This window comes from Chironomus tepperi, unplaced genomic scaffold (assembly GCF_022539635.2).
Source record: "Chironomus tepperi strain 1889 unplaced genomic scaffold, CSIRO-AGI_Ctep_v1 contig_177, whole genome shotgun sequence".
NCBI lineage: Eukaryota > Metazoa > Arthropoda > Insecta > Diptera > Chironomidae > Chironomus > Chironomus tepperi.
The window spans coordinates 1,579,954-1,606,257 of NW_027226299.1; the positions used below are offsets into that span (position 1 = coordinate 1,579,954).

General features: G+C 30.2%; 1 protein-coding gene across 1 annotated transcript; it reads right to left on the reverse strand.

Moving 5' to 3' along the window:
* Positions 1-4,380: 4,380 nt before the first annotated feature.
* trbl (tribbles pseudokinase 2) lies at positions 4,381-25,771 on the reverse strand. The gene is made up of 6 exons (XM_070638785.1): positions 25,483-25,771; positions 22,611-23,620; positions 18,909-19,037; positions 17,783-17,943; positions 10,739-10,930; positions 4,381-8,158 (listed from the first exon to the last, which is right to left on the reverse strand). Exons 2-6 carry the CDS (start codon positions 23,277-23,279, stop codon positions 7,843-7,845), a joined length of 1,467 nt encoding a protein of 488 aa, XP_070494886.1. The 5' UTR covers positions 23,280-23,620; positions 25,483-25,771; the 3' UTR covers positions 4,381-7,842.
* Between the last annotated feature and the right edge of the window lie 533 nt (positions 25,772-26,304).

The following is a 26,304-nucleotide window of genomic DNA, read 5'->3' on the forward strand; positions in this document are numbered from 1 at the left end:
GAGAAATTTTTTAGCAAAAACTTTCTATATTAAAACAATGGCAATTGATTATTCAGTTTGGAAGGTTTACTGTTTGATAATTACCTTAGTCAAATCCGATGACCTCATTGGAATCTTTTTATTGTAATTTAAAAGGATTTATGAGATATTGTAGGTGTAATGAGGTGTTTATTGTTAATCAAGGAATGTCGCAATGTGGATCTTTGGAAAGGATTATTGTAGTGAGTCAGTTGAGAAGGTGACTGTGACTTGCGAAATTTGAAAATAAAGGTTGGATGTCCTTAAAGTCTAATTTATAAAAGATCCTCAGCGTACTCGATGGGGTTCTGGTGGCACATCATGCTAGGGATACTGATGGCACTACATGTCATGGATCCTGATGATACTCCCTGTCAGGTACTCCAATAGCACCAGCACCAAGGTTTACGAGGATGCTCAATATCGGAGCTTTGAATGAGACTCCATGCCAGAGGTTCTTATGATACTCCATCTCAGCAGTTCGGATGATACTCCATGCCAGATTCAGGTTTCCATGTATGATTTTCCATTGCAAAGGGATTCGGATGATACTCCATGTCCTACTAATGATTCTCCATGTGGGGTTCTTATGATACTTCCAGATCATGTCAGTGATGCTTCAGATCAAGACAAAAACGATTTCATTGCATCCAAAACCCCAGATTTACATCTGAACATTCAACAAAAGCGCTCAAGCCCCACCTTCATATCAAACCCCAACCTTAATTACATTCAAACTTTTGTTTCTTGAAAGAATTTTTTTCATTTAATTCAGTCGCACAAAGAAAATAAATTGACTTAATTAGTGTTACTGCTGTGCCTATATGTGCAGTCGCATAAACTTGATTTAATACAGATCGCGAGAAATAAAACAACAAAAAAGAGAATTTCATCATTTGCACATAAAAAAAAATAGGAAATCAATCTGGTGTGAATGCACTATTGATAATTTACTGATCTGTGCTGCGTATATCGAACAAAGGCTTTAATTTATTGATTGTTAAAATGGGGATGATGATGATGAGTAATATTGTGACTACGAAAAAAATATCATAATTAATAAATTTGTTATGAAGATGATGAGAACGTGATTTTTTTTAACAGCATGCAGCGCCAGTTGAATTATGTGATGATAATAAATTTCTATAATTAAGAGAACAGTAACTGATTACAATTATTAACTATATAAATAATCGTGATAGGTAATGATAAGAGTAAAAAGGGAAAGTTAATCACGTGGCGATGACTGAAGTGCTGTTCTTTGTTCATTTTTTGCATAAATATATTCTCCGACTTCAAAGCTGCCTTTTAAAGTTATACGTGATTTTTTAGATAAAAAATGATTTTGTGCTTGACGCGGAAATCAAACAAGATTGCATAGTTAAGTATAGCGATGAAAAAGAATGCTGATTAAATATAGAATGTGATGAGGTTTTTTGAGTCGATTCCTGGTTTTATTTATAAACATCTACGATGATAATGTTGATGAAGTCGCGTTGGCTGTGATTCCTTTGATATTTGTGTATTTTCTATTAATATGAAGATGCGTCATGTGAGCGGACTTCAGAGATGATTTATAGAAAATATAATTAACTTTTTTTGGTGTCTAGGCTGCCTCTTGTTTCAGACAGTAAACATTTCATTCATAAATTCTCAATGACTTGTTACTCTAGTTTCTCGTATCACGACACACGTCATTCAACAAAAAGGAACTTTTGAAACTGAATCGGAATTTCGAGAAATATTTCAAAACTTTAAATCTGCTGAAATTCTTTTCTTAATCCTGTCATTAAATCATTGCATACTTCCAGATATTGGAAATTCACGACTTTGTTTGTATTTTGAGGAATTTTAAGCAGTTTCTTAAAAGTCGTAAAAGTTGAAGATCGGAATCTTTTGAAACTCAGCAAAAGTCTTTGTTTGGAAATTCTGTGAGGATCTGTGGATGGCGTGTGTCAGCAAATAGCCAATCCAAGGCCGACGTCGCTCTGACTTGGTTCCGGATTTGGTTTACTCTCACACCGTCCTGATCATTCAAACGATTTGTGCCATTTGGGATTATTTAGGTGCAATTGGGAATGTTGGCTAGATTTAGACATTAACTGGACATAAACTTGTCTTTAACTAGTTATGGTGATCAGCTTCACACCCTTGAGAACTAAAAAATAGTTCAAAATTCCCAACATTACTCAAACGATGAAACAATTTCCAATACGGTTTTTCCTCATCAATTGCTTACGTCACCAAGTCATATGTCATTGAAAAAACAATTCCAGATACTCACATATTTTTGCAGCAATTGAGGTTTTGTGAGTAATTTCCAGAAGTTTATTAGCTAGATTTTTTATGTAGTTTACTTGTTGATTCAGCTATCACAAAATTGTAAATTCCTAGAATAACAAAACCGCAAAAATTTATTGTGTACACAATACTACATGCTTATGAACATCATGTCTACTTGTTCGCGAGAATTAAGTGTACATCTATAATAAAAATTATATTGCGATGCATCTGAAATTATTTAATACTTAAAAGACTATATTAAATATCCAATTTTAGCATCTCTAGTCACACAAATATGTATTTATGCGGAACTGATTGACTTTAATTTTTTTTACTTTACTCTACTCCACTTCAACTTGGCATTCATTTATTTGTTCAATGTTCTGATGATCGATGTGCATATAACTTTCATACATTCATTTCGTCAGAACTGACAAGGCTAATGTCGGCATGTACTTTTTTAACAAAAAAATATATAAATTACTTAACAAAGAATATCATCGACTTTAACACAAAAATAATGAAATATACGAGTTCTACTACAAAAATATTATTTTTTATTTCGACAAGGTAAACTACTGAAAAAAATGTATAAAGAAAAACTTTAGCTCTATAAGCACAACAAAGAACAAGCAGCATTGCGAATTTGTTTGCTTATTTTTTTCTTATTTCTTTGTCTTAAACAGATCTCGAGAATTTTTTACGATGTTTTGCACAAAAAAAGTGTAGAGTTGGTGGCATTTTGGGTCGTATGAAACTTGATTATGATTTATGAATGTTGATGAGCTTGCTATGAATAATTATGTAGATTATTAGGAATTTTAATGATTGATTTCATGGCAAGTCAGTTAACTCATCTGAGATTGAGACATAATTTAACTATAGTTTTTGAGATTTATGAATATTAAGATCAAGTTTTGCCATCTTATTGACTCTTAATCAGTTGAAATATTCATTAATTAGGCTGTAAATCTAAAAATAAGTCGAAAAAACTTTTCGAGGTGAGAAAATTTTTGACACGTGTTTTAAAAATTTAAATTTAAAAAATCCGTTACATTTTGTCACTAATTAAAATCATTGAATAACTTCAAACTCCACCTTAAATGGTCATTTTATTGCGCTATTATGCTACAATATTCAACCGATCTTGTGGCTGTTGCACATTTTCGTTACTTTTTTATTTCGTCGTTTGTAATTCATCGACAACGCTGACAATGTTTCTTCATTCTAAACTGATATTATTTAACAAGCGCTTACAATTGACACAGTTTTTCTCTCGTGCACTCACACCCCTTTTTCTTCTTTTTATTATGTTTTTCGTCTTTTGTTACTCATAAAACTTGCTCGCATAAGAATCAAGAAAATTGCAGCACATAAAAGGAAAAGGTTCATTGAACCCTTTTCTGTTTTGATCCTTCAACTGATTTAAACTCACATTGTAATGCAAAAGTGCAGGTTTATGATTTAATAGGGGATGACTTTTATCGTTTTAAGGATTTGGACAAGTATGAAATACGGTGTAAAGGAACGTGAGTGATGTGAATTAACTGCTACAGGTTATTTAATGGTGATGAATAAAGTTGATTCTGTGGTTGGAAGGAAATTAAGAAGTTTTTGAGTCAATATCAATTTAGAGACAAATTATCAAAATTTCAACGGTTTTTTGAAATTTGAATATTTTACTGAATTGCCAAAAACACGTGTTTTGAAATTTTTTCCATCTCAAAAAGTAATTTGGATTTATCTCAAATTCAAGAGCATTTCTTGGGATTATTCTTTTGTAAATTGAATTAACAGAATGGCAAGCAGCTGTAGCATCGATTAAAGACATAAAATTCAGCAAAGAAAAACTTAAAATCTGGAATCCAATTTGATGATTGAAGCAAACTAACAACGTAGATTGTAAAGATCACTAGACAAAGCAATTACCTACTTCAAACAACCCCGATCTAAAAAAATAAATGCAGCTCAAGAAAACAAAAACTTGCTGAAAATAGACACGCAAAAAAGAAGAACAAACAAAGAAGTTTTTTTTAAATATTTTTTTCATTTCATAGTTTGTTTTTTTTTTTATTGACAAAAAATGTGTGTGTTTCTTTTTTTTTCTTTTTTTCTAAATTATTATCATTATTATTAATATTATTATTATTTCTTTATCTCCTTCAAATAACATTATTAATAACAGAAATTTTTTTGTTGTTTTTAGCCTTAAAAAATAAAAAAAAAGTTCCATTTACGAATTAGTTTTTTGTGTCTGTTACCAACTTTTTACAATTTTTTTTAAATCAATTTTCTTTTTTTAAAAATATAATAATATTCATTATCCACATTTTCTTATTAAATTTCTAATATTAATTCATTAAATTTATATATAAATTAAACATTTAATTGATGTACTTTTTCTTGTGTTTTTCATTTTTTTGTAGTTACTACTTTAAATTTTTTAGTATTTCCTACAAGTTTTATAAAACTATTAAATATAAATTTATGTATATAAATATAGTTTATTGAAATGACACAATAGAATGATTTTTTATTAAATTTTCTCAAGGAGGATGTGGATAGTGCTGTGGATTTTATGATTCCTGGTCATTGCAATTGTAATTGTATCGATAATATCGGACAGATAAGATCTTTAGAAATTTTGATATATAATACCCTTATGATTAATTTTGAGGTAGCCCTAATGAGAACCTTTCATAATTATATCAAAATTTCATATCAATAAGGGTGAAAAATTCACACAAAAAATTCGTTAGACTTATTAATCACCCCAGGTTGTGAATCAAGTGATTTTATAAGGGTAATCATACATTTAGGGGCAATAAATTTAATAAGTTGACCATTAGAAATTTAAAACTTGCATCTAGAGATCCTGAATTGAAGATATTTCTTTATAAAAGTAAGTCACTCTCAATTCATCTCATATTTAAATAAAATGCAGGTCAAATTTGATGCGTCAACTTAAAGGGAAATCGAAACTATAATTTAAGAGTCATAGAACTACAACATTGTAGATCTGTTACAAGCTGCATATTGTAAATCCACTTCAGTATGAATTTATTTTTATTACATTTTTTAACCTATATTTTCTTGTTTTTAAATGTTCAAATTAATATAATTCAATGCATCAGTTTGTAAATAAATTAATTGTGAGTTATGTCTTATTCATGCTTGAGGCAATGTCATTAAATAACATCCTAAGAGCAGCTCATATGTCCTCTGTTTCTATCGATACAATTTATTAAGAAAATCATTAAATCCAGGCACATTCCTTTAAAGATAAATTTATACAAATAAATCGCAGCCATTAGAAACCTTACACCCCCTTTGATTTCCAGTTAACTTATCATTATTAAAGTTTTTTTGCATTTTATAAATTTTTTAAACATCATTTTTACTCGAAGAAGAAATCGCATTTCATGTGAGTGTGTGTGTGTTAGGAAGAACAATAAAGGAAATCGAAAAGAATACGCAAAATAAATTGACGATCACATTAAGTTACAAAAGAATTCATAAAACATTTGTTTCAATTTATCTGCTTCTATAATTAAATTTTTTTTTCTTCTTCATAATAAAAACTCTTTTTTCTTTCAATATGAAACGATCTCATTCATGAAACACTGAATACAGATCAGGTAAGAAAACATGGGAAGAAATTAAGAATAATCGATCGTAATTTTCAATCGATTAAAAATAGTTAAAAGAATGAAATCATCAATTTCATTCTTTAATTAAATGTATCATTTATACAATAATTATTATTAATTAGATTTTCTTTTTATTAGTCAATTCAGTCTATGCTCTATTTAAAAAAAGAAGTGTAGAATATGTGGAAACAGAGGAAGAGAGAAAATTGAAAGGAAACAGTTTTTAATTGTGATTATGGATAGACAAAGAAGTTGGTACCGAGTAATGTAGAAAGTTTTTGAGATTGGATAGAGTAACATGATTGATATTGATGACTTTTGCTTTATAGAGTAGATAATGATGACCTACACATACATCCTGTCAGAAGAATGAAGCATACACAGTATTACAATACAAAATGTGCATGCTCTACTCTTAGATTAATATCCTCGGCAGTATCATATATGTCAAACCTACATCATGTGAAAATCCAATTATTAAACTTTTACAAGTCAGCCAACTCATAACCTCAAAAATTTCCCATCATATCTCGGTTCCACTCCGGAAATTGAAGCATTAAAAAATTTCTCCACTCAACAAATTCATTCATTTTCTCATGCAATAAGAAAAAGTCATATTTCTTTATAGTGTACATGTGTAGCATAAGGAACTATATTGTGTTGCAGACTACAATTCATAATTAATTATTTTCTTTCATAAGTAATCTTTCACGTTAGAGCAAATTTTTTTACAGTTTTTTCCTTTTTGCAACATTTTATTAAAAATTGAATACTTTTCATTCTGTTTGTTATATTGTTGAACTAAAGTTGAGAAGAAACAAAATCTTCCATATAATTGTAATTGCACAGTTAGTTGAGAAATAATGGAAATGAATGTGGGATTACAAATTTTTTTATATAATGCTGTCAAGAATTGTTCTGAATTATATGCTTTTGGGCAGTGGTGGGCAACCTATGTGTTGCCTAAACGGTTTCAGTTGAGGCTAACCACTAAGGTTGCCCACCACTTAAGTGTTGATTCCAAATGAAAATTTTTCCAAAAAAAAGTAGAATAAAGAAGTGAAAATTAAAGCCAATAAAAGTAGAAAAATTTCCAATTTGGTTACGGATAGCTAAATAGACATTCTATAATTAAGCCTTAAAGATAAGAGAGAAAATAGAAATAGAAACTTTAAGAATTAAAATTGTACTTCGTTTGTAGCATTTTCTTCTTTAAAAGAAATTTTTTTGCACAGCAAAAACTTTTCATCTGTGCATTTTGTAAGAAATTATTTCAATTAAAATATAGTCAAGATGAAAAATAATATATTTTATAGTGTTTTGAGAAAGGGAAGAGCAAAAAGTTACAAAAATATATAACAAAAAAAAATGTTTTTTAATGCAAAATAAATTAAATTAGCTGATGTAAAAAACAAATAAAAAAAACTTGCTAATTTACAACAAGTGCATCGATTAATTTTTTTCATGAGAAATCAATTTTTTTCATTGCTAGATGAGGAAGTTGAAATCACTACGAAAAGCCACAAGTTATTTGGTCAGTTTTTATCAAAAAGTATTTTTTTCACGATAAGTAAGTTCATGATAAGGAGTTACATCAGTAGTCAACAAAAAGATAAGAAGTTCCTGATTTCACAGAACATAAAGAAGGCTTTTGAAGGCTAAATTCTTGCGAGATCTCAAAATTTTCTAATCAGATCTCAAAATTCCCGCAAGAACCGTTCAACGAAAAAAAAAATTGATTTCAAATTCACATAAAAATTCTAATTAGTGGTCTCCTAATAATCACATAATTTTGTTTTTAAATCGCTAGAGTCCAAATCTATTGGCCTATCGGTGTATCCATCCATATTTTAAATTGTTTTTGTATGTATTTGTGTGCATCTTAAATTCTTCAATTTAAATCGTATTCACTACCACCACCATTCATTTCACTATCATCACAATCGTTATCGCCGTGCCATTCAGGAACACATTGATCGTCATTTGTCGAACTAGTCTTAGAACTTATCACTTCACGGTATTCATCATCCTGCTTAAGCCATGGATGATAAAGAATGTCTTCACTTGTTATTCTCTCCTCGGGATCGCGACGTAATAAGGCACGAATTATGCAGCGTGCCTTTGACGATAGACATTCGGGCACAACATATACACCTCTTGATATTTTCGCAAATAGTGACGCATGTTCTGAATCATTGAACGGATATCTGGAAATGGAATTAAAAAAAGAATAAGAATAAATAAAAATTATTCATTAATTAATTATTCAATCCACACACATAAAGAGTTATTTCCTTTTTTCTTCAATAAAAAAATTAGTTGAGTCGTAATGAATGAAATATGAGAAGTAATCGACATCATCATCTGATTACAACCTAGCTCGTATCAATATTCCATCATACTTCATCAAAAAGGGCGCTTAATTATTTTATAATAATGTAATAAATTCCGCTTGTGATAAGGGCAATGCAGTGAGATAACACAAAGCAACAAAAAAGGAATTACAAATTATTTCTACTTGATTGATAACGAGGAACAAAGGCAGTTTTTTTACTAATTTGGCGTCAGGCTGGGAGTAAGAAAATAAATAATATTTGCTGATGTAACAAAACAAATATCATTAATAATTATTGCATTGTTTTTTATATGGAAATGAGTAGTTATTGTAGGTGAAATGTGAATGCTTTATCAGGATAAAACTAGATTATTTTACTAATTAGAGATGAATAAACTGTGAATCAGGATTTTTTTCTCTAGAATTGTATTTCAATGAACTGAGTGGATGTATTTTATTTATACTTAATTAAAAAGTTCAACGAATTTTGAAATTTTGAAATATTTTTGGACGTAGTTTCAGCCCCTGCAATTTTTCTCATCTCGAATTGTTTTTTGCTCTTATTTTAATCAGCTTGTACAATTTAAGTTTCTTTTTCAATCAGAAGCATTAAAAAAGTTGGCAAAAACAGTTCACAACTACTTTTGAAGCAATTAGTCAACCCATCTCATTACTAAACTGCTTACAAGTTTTTAAAGGGGAAGAACTACGACAAAGCTCATTAAGAGATTCGCAAAAACTGCTCAAATCACTTTATAAACATTGCATGAACTGCAAATAGATTTAAATGTTTACAAGTAGAACATTTATTACTGTAATTCAACGGAATTCTCATTTACAGTGCTCATAAATGCATCGTGACGCATCTCCCTTTCAAAAACAGACTGACTAATAGACAAGAAAGTATGATACGGCTATAAAATCTTTTTCAACCACTTAAATCATTGGCAATTACGCACACTCTATATAAATAATTAATCCCTTAATTTCCTTCTCATTGTGTAGGCTGACTGAAAAAATTATTATTCAGTATTATTTTTCATGATTTTTAATAAGGCAAGTGGCCTCATTCTAAAAAAATTGTTATTATGATTATTATTATTAATTCACACAGTTCCTAAGCGACAGACTTGTTATTATTTTTTTATTCAATGAATGGCAGCAAAAATATGCGTGAATGAACTGAATGAACAAAGCAAATCAATTTCTGACTTTTTTGCTGTCTTCATCCTTTTATGGAAAATTTAATAATCAAGCAGAAAAAGGCGGTTTGAAATTTTCGTGTCGTTTGGAATTGAATTTTTTAGATAAATTTATCTTGTCTCAACGGACGTTTTTGTGTTTTTTTGGTTTCAAAAACTTTTAGCACCTGCCACATGTTGGCATGAATTTCGTATTTTTTGCATTATTTTTATGTTCTGTTCTTCATTCAATGATCGCCTTTAGGCTTCACAAGAGAGCATTTTAGTTGAATCTTCTTTTTCGTCATCTCCTTATGCTTATTATTATTCTACTATATTATTTTATACACAAAATATACGTAGATTGAGAATTGAAAATGAGTCTTTGAAATTGGAAAGAATCAAAAGAAATGAGAATAAAAATACTAAACAGATGGTAAATATTCGTTAAAAAATATAAAAAGTTCTCCTTTGAATTATTTAAAAGAGAATAAGAAAGACATGAAAATTAATCCTGTTTTTGTACATATCCTTTTGATCCATCTGCATTTGATTTCTTCACCCACATTGCACGAATCTCTCTTTGTGGTAAATGTAAAGGTAAGAATGGAAAGGAAGTGAAATGAAGTTTTTTATGTAAATCAAAATGTTACGATACATAAAATTCAACAATCAGACATAATGGAGAAAGAGTGAAGGCATTCCAATCATTCAATATTTGTTCTTCCCAAGACATAATGCGCTATGGCTTGAATTACAGGCCAAGGTGATCAAATACAGACTGAACTGGTGTTTTATGAATTAATTTTTTGTGCCTCAATTTGAAAGGATTTTTTGTTACTGTTGGTGACGCCTTCCTATACCAATTTGTTGCTGCCTCAATTACTCGTGGGATTTGCCGTTAGTTGTGCAAAATAACTGTAAATTATTTTTTGTTGTTCCTTAATATTGAGTACTTCAAGGTTAAGAACACTTCCGGCACCCATGAAGAGACACAACTATTCCGTAATAGACAAAAACTGACCTGCCTTTGCGATAAGAAGCCTTTGAAATATTAAGGTACGGAAGTTGATGTCGTAAATTTAGGAGAAATTAGACACAAAACTTTTCTTTTATTTTTACTTCCATTCAATTGCATTCGGTTCTTTTGTGAAAGTAATTTTTGTGTTAGACGTGCATTGCCAACTTTCTCATGAGTTCATCATCGACTCAATTCGATTTTATTGAAGAAGAAGTAAAAAGAAGTTTAATAAAAAGAAGAAGTAACTCACCTTCCCACGAGCATTGTATATAGAATCACACCAAGCGACCACATGTCAGCAGCTTTGCCTGAGTATGTAGTATTTGCTCTTAAAATCTCTGGAGATACATATGCTGGACAGCCTCTCTTGTCATGCAGTAAATCTTCTGTTGGATTATCAAGCACTATTGCATCCTCTAATGACTCTAATTTAATATGTGTTCTGGAAAATAAATTAAATAAAATTAAGTATTGGACATGACATAAATCTCCACTATTGTCTTTAATTCCTTGCCATAACAGTTCTAACCTCGAAAAACTGAATCAGCATGCAAAGAGTTGCTGTTAATAAATTTAATTTGCCACAAATTAATGTTCAATTTTGAACAGAGCTAGACCGACACCTAGACAGCCTTTAGCAAATTACTTTTGTCTATTCCAAGGACGAATTAAGCAATTTTTATGTAGTGCCATTTTAGGATGCACGTACACAATACAGAAAAGAAGAAAATATTAATCTTAATTATAGTCACTTCCATTATTATTCCATTTTTGGCTATCTTATTGTGCTTAATTAGTCAGCCAAAAAGTTTTCTTTTCATGTATTCATCATAATGCTCATATGAGCAATTTGTGTGGTTTTTGGATCTTTATTATTTTGGAAGTCTTTCAAATTCTTTTCATTTCTATTTCGATGATTTATTCATTACAGACAACAAACTCAATTGATGATTAAATAATTCGCTATGTCGCAAAAAAATTATGTATGTGAATTTCAGTTTCAATTTTGAGAATATTTTGATAGTAAATTTGAATTTAAAAGTAAAATTTAAGCAAACGTGAACAAAGAACGAGAATGGCTTCGTTTGCCCTTTCATCTATTTTGCATACAATTAAAATGCCAAAAATTTACATTACAATTGACAAAGAATTATAATTGATGGACGTCAGAATTGATAAATTGCAGTTTTTGCGAAATTAATCTTTAAATCATCGAAGTCTTTCCTCTCACAAGTGTGACTTTGGCAGTTTACTTATAAACGGAAATATGCGCGTAATCTGTTATTGCCAATTAATTTACTATTCACCTCTTATTGAGGGCATTTACTTTCAAATATGCAAAGTGTCTTCATCTTCTTACACATTTATAAATAAAAAATTAAACTATTTTGCCTGTCTTCTTTATAAAATTTTACGATTGCTTCGTTTTATTCATCAACTTTGAATTTGTTTTTCAAATGAGTTTCCTTTCATCACCCAAACAAAAAAAAGAAAGAAAAGAAACTTTTGATGTAAAAGTAAATTTATTTTGAATTTTCAGTATTGCTCACGTTTACGCCACAAAGCGAAAACGAAAATTTAGTCAGTGGATTCGAAAGTAAGTATATTAAAGCTGTTGCCAATACAGCAATGATTGATGTCACGTTGTGGTATGAAATGAATTGAGCATATGCTTTTTTCAAGGAATAAGAAGGTATTGGCGCATTTTTGGAGGATTTATGATGGCATCTGGACATCATCTGGATGATAAATTGCTAAATAACTATTCTAATTAGCAAAGCATGGGTCAAAATTAAGATGATGATTGAGTATACGTTTGTTATTTGAAATTCGTTCTCTAATCCCCAAAGTGAAGCACCTTACAATCTAAATTAGCCGCTAAAAATTCATGGAAGCCAAAGACCTGAAGAAACGATTGACGACTGACGACTATTGTGCCATATGAATATTTCTAAATCATATATTTCTTTCCTTTTCATTTAAATTAGTGATAATGAGTCATATAAATGCAAAAACGTTTAAGTAAAATAAAAAAAATATACTTTTTATGATGTAATTTCAAAGAAAAAATAAATATTAAGCATATTGTGCAATGATAGTTTATTTTGAATATGTAAGCTACGTCGACAAGCGACGATTGTGTCAATGAACCTTTCGGTGCTTTTACTTTGGCTATAGCAAAAGCCTTATACCAAACACGAATTAAATTAACTCGAAAAAATTTCTCAAATAATAATATGAAGCGATTTAGTTTCATTATGTATATAATATTTCGTGAAAATAACTTGAAGCTATCAAAATAGACAGAAGAGGTGAATAGAGAAAGAGAAGAAAGAAAAGAAAGAAGAAAAACTTTCACTCGACTTCATGTCTAATGATTATAACGCGAGATGGCGAGAAAGGAAAGACATGAAATAGATATTATGAAAAAGCTATACGTCGATGTACCCATAAAAAAAGATGTATATTGAGGGAATAGGAGATTATGAATGCATCACATTTGTCTGTAAATTATCGACTCTATCGTTGCCAAGTAGGAGACATTAATGTTATGTGAGGAATTTTATAGTGAAATGTCACTTTTATGAGTGTGAATCTAGTAGATTTTTGAACTCATAGCTCGTCAATATTTCAGGAATTTTGTAAAAATTAACATCAACAATGCCATAATTCAATAATTTGTCGAGCTTTCAAGAAGGCTATTTGTGCAATAAAGCAAGTCTTGAGTATATCACGATTTTGCTATGAATACTCAATGGCTTCTTAGCTCATAAATTGTTGCCATGGATACAAATCGAGAACTTTAGAACTTCATGTCATCAATAAGTGTCATAAACTCTCAATCTACATCATGCATTAGTGAATGGTGATCACATCACGACTATTGTGAATATTCATGATTACTCATCGAGGTGTTTGTATTGTAAAAATTGCCACACTAGAGAGTTGAATAAATTTTTCATTACGATTGTAATTTTTTTTTTTCGAAATATCGTACAAGCACTGTTTTATGGACTCTATGTAGGTTATCGTACGAAACTAAATTGCAAAATTTCAATTCAAACGAGAATTTACAATTCTACTTAATGTCTCGAGATCAAGAACAAAAATTCTTAATTCCCTCCTTCCATGAATAGGAGATTATTTTCATTACTTAAATCAATCAATCTAGTTAATAGCTTGCTCATAGCATTATGTGTATCTATCTGCATAACAAGAAAACAAAAGAGGTATTTAAACTAGTTTTACTAACGACTGATAATAAATTTGCACAATTATATTTATTTATTTCTAATGTAGGACAAAAAACAAGCAAAGTAGCAAGAGAGCCCTCGACATTATTATTAAAAGCTTTTAATTAAATGCTCGTTGTTAAAAAAATCCATTAGATAAAGAAAGAAATACGAAAAAAATGAATATTCACAAAAGGCAATTTATGCAATTTTTGAGCAACAATAGAATGGCCGTGGCCGCGATAAAAAAAAATTATTTTGCAGAATGTGGTTTTGGAATCTGACTCAATCTGGTTGGAATAATTCACAATATTAAGTGAGAGAGAGAAGAAGAAGAAAAAAAAACATTTTCATTAACTTCACGAATTTGCCCGCTTTATTATTATTATTATTAAATTACACTATGTCGTCACACACAATTTGACATTGATGAATGAACAACCTAGAACGTCTCCTTCAAAAGAATTATAAATATTTACTTGCATAAATATTCGAATACTACCACATGCATAATATGTGAAAAATATATAATAAAAATACATAAGCTGATGATGAAAAAAAAAGGTTACGCAGATAAACAAATTTGATTATTTCACATTTTCTCGCTTTCCGTCTCACTCTCACATTACAAATTAAGAATGTAATCTAAACTACAAAAAATTTTCACGAGATCAAAACCAATATGGTGTGGCTTATATGAAATGTAAACATTTGCCTTTCATGATTTTTGATTACGAAAAAATTAATATATAATACATTATATTTTTGCGAAACGATAACTTTTCAATGTGACCGAGAAACTACGCAGCAATGTGAGAAGAGAATTGGCAATAAGAAAATAAAAAAAAAAAATACGAGCGAATGTGTTAACATAATCAAAAAAAAATTTAAACAAAGCAATATATTGACAACTGCGAGTTGTCAGTAGCGTTTGAGCATGAAAATAAATTATTTAGAATTTAACGAATTTTTGAAATTGTAAAATTTTGAAAAAAATATTTTCTCACTTCGAAAAGTTTTTCGTATAATATTCAAGCATGAATGATCATAGAGAGTCATTAAAGATTGAGAATTACTCAAAAAAGTGGCAACAATTAATGCGACTAAGGCGAGCCCACAAATATTTGAGATTCTTGTTTATTTAATATATTTTATGAAGACCACGTGGCAGTTTTATAATGTTTTAAATAAATCTGCAAATATTACAGCATATGCTTGCAAAAAACCTTATTTAGATCTTAAGAAAGAGTTAAGCAGGCCTATATTGAACAAAAAATTGGGTAATTTATCCTCAATACTTCGAAGATTTCATCAAATTACTCCATCATGCCCAAAAATAATTTTGCCATGCATTTTCGACAATATACAGTTGAAATGATTTTTTTTTCATCGATTTCACACACTCAATATATATTTTTGTTCAAAAAAACCTCGAAACCAGTTTCATATAAATAATAAAAAATGATGATAAGATAAGGCAGATATTATGTATAACATGTTATTGTTTAATAAAACCACCGAAGGTCTTATTGCCATTAACAAAGATGTTGCAAAATTTTGTTTTATACATTTCGATAATGCTCACAGCTCGTGTGTGGAAGTAGCAACAAAATAAACGAAAATAAATGAGCGACTAAGAAATAAACTTGGTAGCACTTTGCGAAACTATTTCACACAGCGGAATTTATGATGTAGAAATTAGTTAAACATTAATATTGCTCTACAAACATAAGCATAACTGCCAGCATGTATGAATATATTGAGATGAAAGAAACAAAAATCTTTTAAAAATAACTTTTTTTTTTTGAGAAATTACAGAATTTTTCTTTACAAAAGCCACACCTACACGACTAGCAAATATTTCATAAAAATGATTTTTTTCATTTACTCATTCATGCTTCTTGTTCCCTCAATTTTGTTTTACTACTGTAGTTAAAAAAATTCAGCAAAAAACGCGAAATTGCTGTATATTGTACACAATTTCCTACTGTAAAAACAGCACAAAGCGATAAACAAAGAGAATAGAGATGATTGCTTAAATAAATCATTAAAATTTGATGGTTGCCAAAATGTTGGCGTCGTTTCGCGATTTGCCTGTTTGGGATTGCTAAAATTAACAAATTCCCCATGGCATTTATTTTCCTCATCTCTCTCTCTCTATCTTTCTAAATCTTAATTTTTGTTTCTTCTCAACCTCACGGTTACTTCATAATGTATGAATAAGCCAAGTGCGTTTTTTTAGAAAACAAGTATTATACATGAATGTAGCATGTAAAGAGGAGAAAGAAAGCGAATAAAATAAAAAGAAAGAAGAAATTTTTATATAAGCATACATATTTGGTTGAATGACCTCAAATGAAACTCAATTTCTTTATTTTTATGTGGATATGTATGCTTCCATAAGATATTTTAACATGTTACATCCAGTTAATTGGTATAAAATGTTGTCACGAGATAGCCACAGTCGTCATTTTCATGATAAGATGACGAAAATTCTAAGAACCTTACATATGTACGACGTAGAATATCTTGGAATTATTTTATTTTTGATGACGTGACTAGCTTTTGTTGTTTTTTTGGCAGGAATGAGTAATGTAGTTGTTTATTGTTGTCCAAATAAATATTTCTTGTTAATTGAATTTAAGGATGGATTAATTCGGAATTCTTTTGTTTGCCATGATTCATGAATTTTTACAAAGAGGCACGAGACTTAAATTCCCGAAAATTGATCACGTTCATCCACTTTTTTCAACTCAATTTAGAAATCTACTTAAATATTTAACGTAAGTTAATATAGAATTGTCGTAAGCACAGATCCTGGTAGCATTTAACAAAGAACTTGATACTCATATCTTATTGAAACGTCTCCTCTAAAATCCACTTAATCCCACTCAGTATAACATCTAATATCGTGAACAGGTTCAATGATATCATCAAAGCTGCTTGATAAATGATTCATAAGGAATATGTTATATCAACGACTCTCGACAAAGTGCATTATTCCTTATTCAAAAAGCAATTTTACTTATATAAATATTTGACAATGATTGTACAAGATATGAGGCACATGTACCTTATGTTTTCACCCTTAAATAATTCATTTGAATGAGTCTTTGTATCACAGAATGTGCATGACTACAGGAGTGACTACTCTCTTAAATATCAATAATTTTTGTCTCAATCATGCAATAAAAATGACAAAATAAATAATAAAATAATAGCAATGTTTACGTTTCGTCACATTCCTTCAAGTTCTTTATAACTAACTGTAACTATTAAGCAATGATTCTATTGCAATATATGTAAGAGAAATATCTTATAAGCATTGAAACACGATGAAAGAATTTTTCATTTCACAACGTTACTTGTGTATGAGCCAACATCAGATTTCTACTTTATTATTTTATGCTATATAGCAAGCTTCTCTCTCTCAAGCTCGCGCTCAGCTTCACACTTTATATATATGCGCCTCTGAGTTTGAAAAATATGCCATAACGATGTGTTGGTGAATACATTTTTTATTCATAACTTTATTTTTTTTTCTTCTCTTTGTTTTGGTGTGTCTGTTTCGAGTTGTATGTTTTGTATTTTCAATGTCGAAACAATAATAAATTGAGAAAAAAAAATTCAAAGGCAAAAAAAAACTATTTCGTAGCTCTAATGACGACAGAGATTTGGCAAGTTTATTTCACAACGTGTCACAATTGTGTGTACATTTAATTAAATTGTTAATGGCTCCATATCACCAAAAAATTATTATTTCAAGTACGAATCTTTTATCATTTATCAGCTCTACGTGAATGATAAATGGAATTTAAATTTTTCAAGAGCTGATGAAGGAGAAATAAAAATAAAAAAAAAAATTCTGACTATTTGCGGTTTGCGGCAGTTTTCGTGTGTATGCGCTAATATTTTTTTTTTATATACTTCTTCTCTCTCACTCTCTCTCTTTCGTACTTAACGTATCTATGACAATTTACGTGCGATAAACATATGGCAAGGTATTTAGTTTCAAGTGGTTAACAGGGAAATATATAAATCAATATGATTATACAACTTACCGTTCAGCATCTGCAAAAACGAATTTTCTAAGTTTGAGATCACGCAGTACTATTCCTTGTTCATGGCATGTCTTAACTACTTCACACATTTGACGGAATAATCGTCGAGCTTCATTTTCACGTAGACGTTTTCGTACTCGTACATGTGAATGGAGATCACCCTATTAAGGAATTGGAAAAGAAGAGACAAATTGAATGATTATTCAATTGAGCATGTAACAGGCATTAATAAGGTCATCTTTTATATGAAATGCATTTTCTTCTGTCACGAGTTAGACAAGGTGAGAGACTGGCAAACAGGCTACGTTTGTTAATGACTCACTCATTCATATGAGGATAAAGTTATAAATATGAATAGATTTTCAAGTTTCTAAGCTCGGCTAGTCATTCGAAATGCATAGAAATTAAGTGGCAACTGTCTATCAGTGCTGTTTCAGCACGATTAAAGTTTATTTGCAATGAATGCAGTATCAGATTAATTACTCAGCACAGCCATATGTTGAAGTGACATTCAGGTGGTTTAGTTAGGCAGAATTAAGGTTCTTAAATGACTTTTTGTCATAGTTCTACACAAATTTCATATACGCAACAAAAATTAACCTTGAAAGCAGCACAACCACCTTCAATCTATCGTTATCATTTTACTATGAAACTCCGTAATTCCACGTATGTAATGTCAAATGACCTAACAAGCTTTATCATCTCGAAATTGACATTTTATTTGTTCCTTATCTTAATTCTTTTTTAATTTTAGCACTCGTGACTTTTTATACAACTTTTAGCGTGCCGAACTAGCATTTAATTCTGATTTAATTTAATCATTCTATATTCCATTCTAGACAACCCCTCGTGATAGGATTTGAATATACTTAAATAGCAGGCAAAAAGAAGTAATTAGCCATAAAACCACTTAAATGTTTATTACAAACAATTAAATGCTGTATAAGAGAATTTACATGACTCGACGAAATTCTCGATTACGACAGGTGCCAGACATATGAGCTACCGACTGAGTAACTAATTGAATCATTACAATTGTTTCTTATAGGACTAAATAGACAAACAGAAACACCTTAAGACGGGTTAATGACTTTTTTTGCAAATATGCACTCTGGGAGATTCTTACCTGTGATGGTTCAAAAAAGAGATAAGACTGTGTTGAATTTTGAATGACTTTCTCGAGAAAATTTACATTTGGATGTCCATCTAGTCGGAAATGTGCAGTTAGGAGGTTTGAACATGGATTGGTTGCAATCTGTAAAATAAAGAAGGAAATCATTATTAAGATGAAGATGAAAAACATCCAATTGCATAACCTTAAGTCAAGTCTAAATCATTATTTTGCTTCTTCCCGTTTCTCGGAACAATGAAAAAAAAATGCCTCAACCGTGTTAGTATCTAATTTAAGATTTCGTTGGTTCCGTGTACAAAAAAAAATGTATTTCCTAGTTAGGTAATCGATATGAATTTGTGTGCTGTTTGAGATACACACAATGAATAGCCGCTTAATCAAATAAACACCACATTACAATTTTCATATTTTTTAGCGTGTGGAATTCACCGATTTCCAGTTGCTTTATACAGCCTTCACAGCACTTTACATTTGACAGATATACATATATTAAAATTATACATCTAGTAATTAGATGAATAATTTCGATTCATTCATGATTTTTTTTTTTTGCAATTCAGACGGCGTCAGACAGAGAATTGTTTATTTTAGATTTTTCTGAATGTCATTAGTTACTACTACGATTAGTCACGTCATTAATAAAGATTTTTAAATGGAGCAAGTCATAAGCAATCATTCTGTATTCTTTCGTTATTATTTTTTAATATTTACTACAAAGTTGTACAGTAGCCAAACAAATTTTTCATGTGGAAGTTTTGCACGCTTTACAAACATACAGTAGCAAAGTGTGAGATTTGTTCGGAATGCTTTTTTATTGCTCCGTAAAATACCCCTTAAAAATATCATGAGATATTTATAATTTTTTTTTCGTAAACGTGAGCGCATGAATCATATTTGAAACAATTTTTCTGCTTGGCGCATTTGAAAATTCTTTTTTTTTTTTATTTTTGGACAAAATATATGACCAATAGTACTGACTAGCCGCTTTATTCACTTCGAACAAAGAAATGTCTCGTAGTGTCTGAGTTGTTTTTATTTTCACTCAGCCAAAAAAACAAAGTCGAGTAGGATGATTGCTCGAGGGCAGACAGTTCAGGCGCATTTTTTTCAATAGTTATGTAAACTTGTCTAGAACTGATTTGAATGATTTGATCGTGATCAAAAAGAATATTCTTGAAAATTCTAACCTTAAAAGAACTTTTCAAAATTTTTAAAAATGGCTCCGAATTTCTCACCTCGAAAAGTTTTTCGCAATTTTTTTTATCTCCATGTCACGAAATCAATAGAAATATCAGTGATTGCTACATCTATAAAATAGCAAAAGTTGTTTATAGAAAAGTGTCTTATCGCAATGTCCTTCAAAATTTATAAATACGTCAAAGACAAAGTGAGATCATGAATAACCACGTGCTTTTCAGCTTCTCATAAAAGTCTATTTCAATAATGAATCGTCCGATGCTGTATAATATTATAGAGTGAGCAACAGAGTAACAAATGAAGCAAAGAGACTCAAAAATATACAAAAAAAAACTAGCAATGGTGGATGATAAAGTGTTGCTTTCTAGAAAGTAGGTTGATCAGTGGATATTTATAAGACTATTTTATAAATAAGTTTGTCATGTCTGCAGTTTTTCGCACAAATTAATGATGGTGAGAATGCTGTTGGAATCATAAAATTTAATGTTCCTTTGTTCATAATACAACTTATAATGTGTGTAGTGTGTGGAAATATTGTGTGTATTATTAATTTTTATTTAAACGACTAAAATATGACACGAAAGTAATTTACCGAATCAAAATATCATGTGGAATAATAGCATTTGCTGACAAACTTTTTTACATGATATAGCATGTGCTTGTACTTGCTGTTTATATGAAGGAGAGAACGAATAAAGAAAATCAATATTTTTTAACCTTGAACTTTTCTCATCATTGCTTATTTTCTCTCGTTCTTGTTCAGTATGTGTCTTCTCGCAATTTTCTTCGTTAAACAAATATGAATATTTGTGTTAAGAATCTCATTATACAATTCTCGTATGATCGTCATAAACATTACAATGAACGCAATTTTCTTGAATGAAAACTGAAAAATTAATCCCATAAATTTCAACAATCTTGACATTGATGAGATTCTTCAGAAAAATATAGCCATAAACAGATACATAGTTTCACTTGAATAGGTGAAGGTGATTTTGAAATCTATAATTATATACCTCAAGGATTTGAGGTTATTATTCTGTGAAATCTCGAAAAATTTCTTGGAAGGTTAATTTACAACAAAATAGATTCAAAGCTTCCAAACGCGTCACAAAATAAGAAGTTAAACTTATCTTCCTACCCATACGTGTTGTGGACATAAGAAAAATAAATATTTAAATTAAAAAGAGGAGGAAAAAAAGAACATAAAAATCTTGGAATTACTGAATATCGCGTAAAGTTCTTATCGTATGTACATGAAAAAAATGAAAAAAAGAAGAAGTTACTGGCTGTATTCCGGATGAACATGTTTTTTCTCTCCACATACATATCTAACTAACTAGCTTAAATCGGTGTTTACACATATTCAGTAGCACATTCCATGAACTTTCCACACAACACAATTCATGGGCGACGCTTTATTCTCTTCTATTGCTATTATTAAGCTATGAATGAATGAGATAAACAAACATTCAAGCCTATCACACAAAGAGGCCAAACCTTTTGATTTTACTGATTGTGCCCAGTTAGTGACGACAAGAATTCAAAAAATATAATACAATAACTAAAATTACGCGATTAAAATTGTTAAGAACCAAGCCCATTTGCTTGCGCTCACTCGCATGACAATCCTTAAACGCTCCTCATTTTTTTAGTATAAATATTCCTCTTAAAAGCAATAAAGTGTAAAATGATATCACGAAAATATTGTGTATTGAGATTAATAGTAAAGGAAAAATAAAGAAAAGAAAAATAAAGCTTAGCTGAAAAAAGAATTCGCACTAAATTCAGTGCAGTGAACTTTCTTTCTAGATTTGCGAATGTTAGGAAAAAGAAATAACAAGGAATGTTTGTATGCTCATACGAGAGAGAGACGTATCAGGTCTATTTATAAAGTAAACAGTAAAAAAATATAAAGATAATCTAGAAATGCCTTTACGTCATTTATGAGAGCGGTTTGCTTAAAGCACAAAGTAAAGAAATAACATTGGTGTCAAAAAAATTTGCACAATTTTTTGCGATAAGATTTAAGAACGATAAAAAAACTGTATTTACGTTAAGACAGAAAATGTTTCGCGTGCATGCGTCTTTTTTCGTATCTTTATAAGCTATTAAGTCTCTCAAGTTTTTTTGGAAATGAAGATATTGCGTTCTATTTAAATTGTCCTTGAAATATGATTCTTCGAATAGCTAAATCTGGATTCTCCGTCATTTTTGCGATCATTCTACATTTTCTTGTATAAACAAAATCAATGCCTTATATCCCGAACAGCACAATGTGTTCGTTAGGGCACCACAACGTCGTCGTAACGGTAAAACGCGAAGATGCCTTAAGAGCACGTGACGGTTCATTTCGAACCATAATTATGGTTTACTGTATTATGCTACTCGGGTATGAGGCTAAACTACAGTTTTAAGAGGCGAAGAAGCAAAACATCGTGTTGATAAAAATCAAAACGTCGAGCCGGATAAAAAAATTTATGATGAATAAATAATTACCTTGCATACGAGAAGCTTTTGTGTTTGGATATCAATACATTTATAGAACGAACTTCCATCAACCATATCAAGTAATAAATATCGATCTTGAAGAAGAGCTGCATTTAGTTGAGGTGGTTGAGTGTTTGTTGAAATGGCATCTCGATTTGCTTGTGTACTATTACGATTAGTAATTGAATTATTGGTACTAGCAGGTGTTTGATTACTGCTTAATCTAGCTTGTTGTTGTTGTTGTTGCATCAATTGTGTTTGCAGCAACTGTTGAGATGGCGTTTGTAATGGCATAAAATTTTGATGCGTCTGTTGTTGTGTTTGGGTGACATTTTGCACTAATTGTTGTTGCTGTTGTTGTCCCGTTTGTTGTATGTGCAGGCATTGCCGATGAAATGTACATTTTTTAGCATTTGGAAGCATGCCATTTACATTATTTGTATTTGTCGTGGCCACAGTTGAGGCAACCGGATTTAGAATGTTCACGATTTGAGGCACCGTTGCAGATGACGTACCTGACGACGATGTCTGTGGCGGACAGACTAGAAAGCTACTCAGTCGCTGTTCTAACGATTGTTCATCGGGTTTTCGATGATCAATTACCGTACGCGGGTAAGTTATACGAATTATTTGTTGCGGGTTTTGAAACGCCGTATTTGTTGACGAAGAGTTCATCATTATCACTTAATTTTTTTTTTATTCTTTATTATTTCTCAGCTCACAGATTTTTTTAAATAATTGCCTTGAATAATTTTTTTCTTCACATATATATATTTTTATATTTTGTCACAGATAATCACTTTTTTTATTATTATTCTTATCTCCTTTATTTGATATTCTATAAAAAAAATCTTCAGAAACACTCACATTTATAAGAATTTATTTCTTTTCTTCTTTCTCTTTTATTATATTTTTATTTATTTTCTCTTTTGTTTAGCTTGATTTCATATTGAAACACTTTAATTTTTCTTTATTTTTATACACTATAAAAGACACTGTAATCCAACAGGTATAAATTTCTGAAAATAGAAATAAGATACAATTGATGAGTTGATATAAATAAAATTATTCATTTTTGCAGTATCCAATTTACGAATTCACAAAGCCGGTTTTATTGCGCAATATATATTTTCTTTTGTTCTGTTCTTCTTTTTATCAAAATTCACATTTTAAGGCTGATAAGATTTGATTCTCTTAGTAGTATTAATATTATTGTTTGTTTATTTGCAGAATCGATCAAAGGATGCGATGATTTATTTTAAATATTTTTTATCCGTTAATCACCACATTTAATGACTCGTGATATTAATTGCAACGTAGTTTTTATTTTGTCAGATTTTTCCGACTATATGAAATAATACACGTGCGCTTATTTCATTTTATATCAAGCACTTAGAAGGTGACCTTTACATTTTCTTTTATTTTCACAACTATATAATAAAAAAATTCCTGCACTTGTTTATTAAAAAATTTTTCGTAAGAATATTCATAAAAACCCAATATTACGTGATGTATATTTTTTATCACTCTTACCCGACTCAATTGAGGCGTGCGAGAGAGTCATTTTGTGAAATTCTTAAAATAACTCATGTCATGCATCGCTAATGATGAGTGAATTACTAATTGAAAATCTATGATCAAAAGCACAAATTGCAATCTTCTTAACTTGTAAGTTACTCCTCTAATGATGTTAGTTGCTACAGTAATATAATGAAAAGTTATTAATTTGGTTTCTATGGAAACAATAGTCGTAGGCGCACTTAATTTTTTTTTTGTGTCTAGTAACTATTTCATACATATTATCAGTAATGATATTGGATATCATATCCACTTGTCGAATAATGCACGTGAGGAGCTAATCACTTATTTAAACATCGACGTGTAATATGATGCTAATCAACTAGTAGTAGCAAAAATGACATGAAATTGACTGAGACGATTTTTATAGGCTGTTAATGTTTTCAGAGAAAATGATGTGCTTTATGTCTGAATTATTATTTTCTAGGTATATTTAGTCATTTGTCTAGTCAGCTATTTAATCTATTTCAACTAAGCATAAAGCCTAAGACCAAACTGAATGCATTCGTTATGCAAAAATGCGCTAAAAAATTTCACGGCCTTCCGAATACAAAAACAACAAATGAAAAAAAAATCGAATCTGGGTAATGAGTTTTTGCTACGGAAATTGTATGACGTCACGTTATTACTTAAATATACTGTGTAACGTAATCAAAAGAACGCTTTTGCAAAACAAACGTCTATTTATAGACGATCTTAAAGTATTAAAACTTTTTATGTAACACATTAAAATATTCACAGATTGTGTGAAAATGAAGGGACGCTGCAAGCATAGCGTCGTATATGTCTGTTTAGATCAACATGTTTCAATTCTTTGTTTCACTTCACATTGAGTCACATTGAGAGGAAAAAAAAATATACAATATTTTTTTCGGCGTCGTCATCACCGCATTCATTATCTCTCTCGCACTACCAAAAATGGTCTTTTAGTTGCTTCAATTTTAATTGAACCGGATGTGACGATAATTTTTTTTATGAAATATTATAGTTTCCAGCCTAAAATAATCAATCACTTATAGGCATTTTATTTTTAAATTTTCATAAAATTTTTTTGCATGCTCGATGCGACCGAAGCATAAAAACTAACTCACACAAAGGAATTTTCATTGTTTGGACCCGAGAAGCCTCGTAGACATTTTTTTTCTGCGTAAATGTTTTTCTCAATGCGTGGCTTCAAAAATCTTTTTTTCTCTTTTTTTGGATCACAATTTAAACTTTCCACAAAAAATAAATATATATTGCACAAAGGAACTTCTATTGTGAATTTGTCCGATTACAAAAATTGCTGACTTTATTTTTTTACCTGTTTTCTTTATTTTTTTGAGACGCTTGAATGTTTTTATTCACATAGACTTTTTTTTATATTTTTTATTTTTTTGATATTCCAAAGTAGGCTTTGTTGAGCAATTTATTTCAGTATTTTTCCTTATATTCCTACGATTTCTTGCCGTTCTTTCGCGTTTTTCTATTTTATCGATGACTGTAGATGATTTTAATTATCTACAAATATTCTTAGAATAATCCAAGTCGGCTAAATAGAATAAAATTCAAGCCGGTATAACGCGCGGACATAAAAGACGTCTTACTCTCACAGAAACAGAAATATTACTGAACAAAATAAAGAAAGAGACAGAGAAACATGACAGAAAATGAAACTCAATTTTAGTTTGGCAAGAATCCGTCAGTTGTCGCTGCTGTTCCTTGAAATCAAGCGTTACTGAGATTTTTTCATGTGCGTTTTCTTCTCTCTCATTTTTTGATTCGTATTTTTTACATTTCATCATTTTGCAACTTTCAGAAGCATGATTCATGCAGCATAAATTTTTTTTGGTTCTTCCGAGAATTTTTGCACGAAGCAAGTCTCGACAGGAAATTCCGATTTTTGGCAAAATTCTTATCGAATGAATCATGTGGTTCATGGCCATTAGATCTCGGTCGTCATGATAAAAAAAACATTATTTTTTGTTGCAATGTATTCAAGGTTTTCAGCTTGATGTCGGGTAGACCCCCATTAAATATTGCAATTTATTTGCCTGTTGTTGAAAATTATGAATGTATTGCTAGATATAAATTGTTAATAAAATGTGAATTTTAATTAACTACACATTTTGGCATTATTTGAACG

What these genes read in the sequence shown, in the direction of transcription:
- trbl (XM_070638785.1), bottom strand. Translation starts at nt 23,279, where the DNA reads ATGATGAACTCTTCGTCAACAAATACGGCGTTTCAAAACCCGCAACAA. An exon ending in TCTTTTTTGAACCATCACAG is followed by an intron (nt 17,944 to 18,908) that starts GTAAGAATCTCC and finishes ATTCCTTAATAG; the next exon opens with GGTGATCTCCATTCACATGT. An exon ending in GTTTTTGCAGATGCTGAACG is followed by an intron (nt 10,931 to 17,782) that starts GTAAGTTGTATA and finishes TTTATTTTCCAG; the next exon opens with AACACATATTAAATTAGAGT.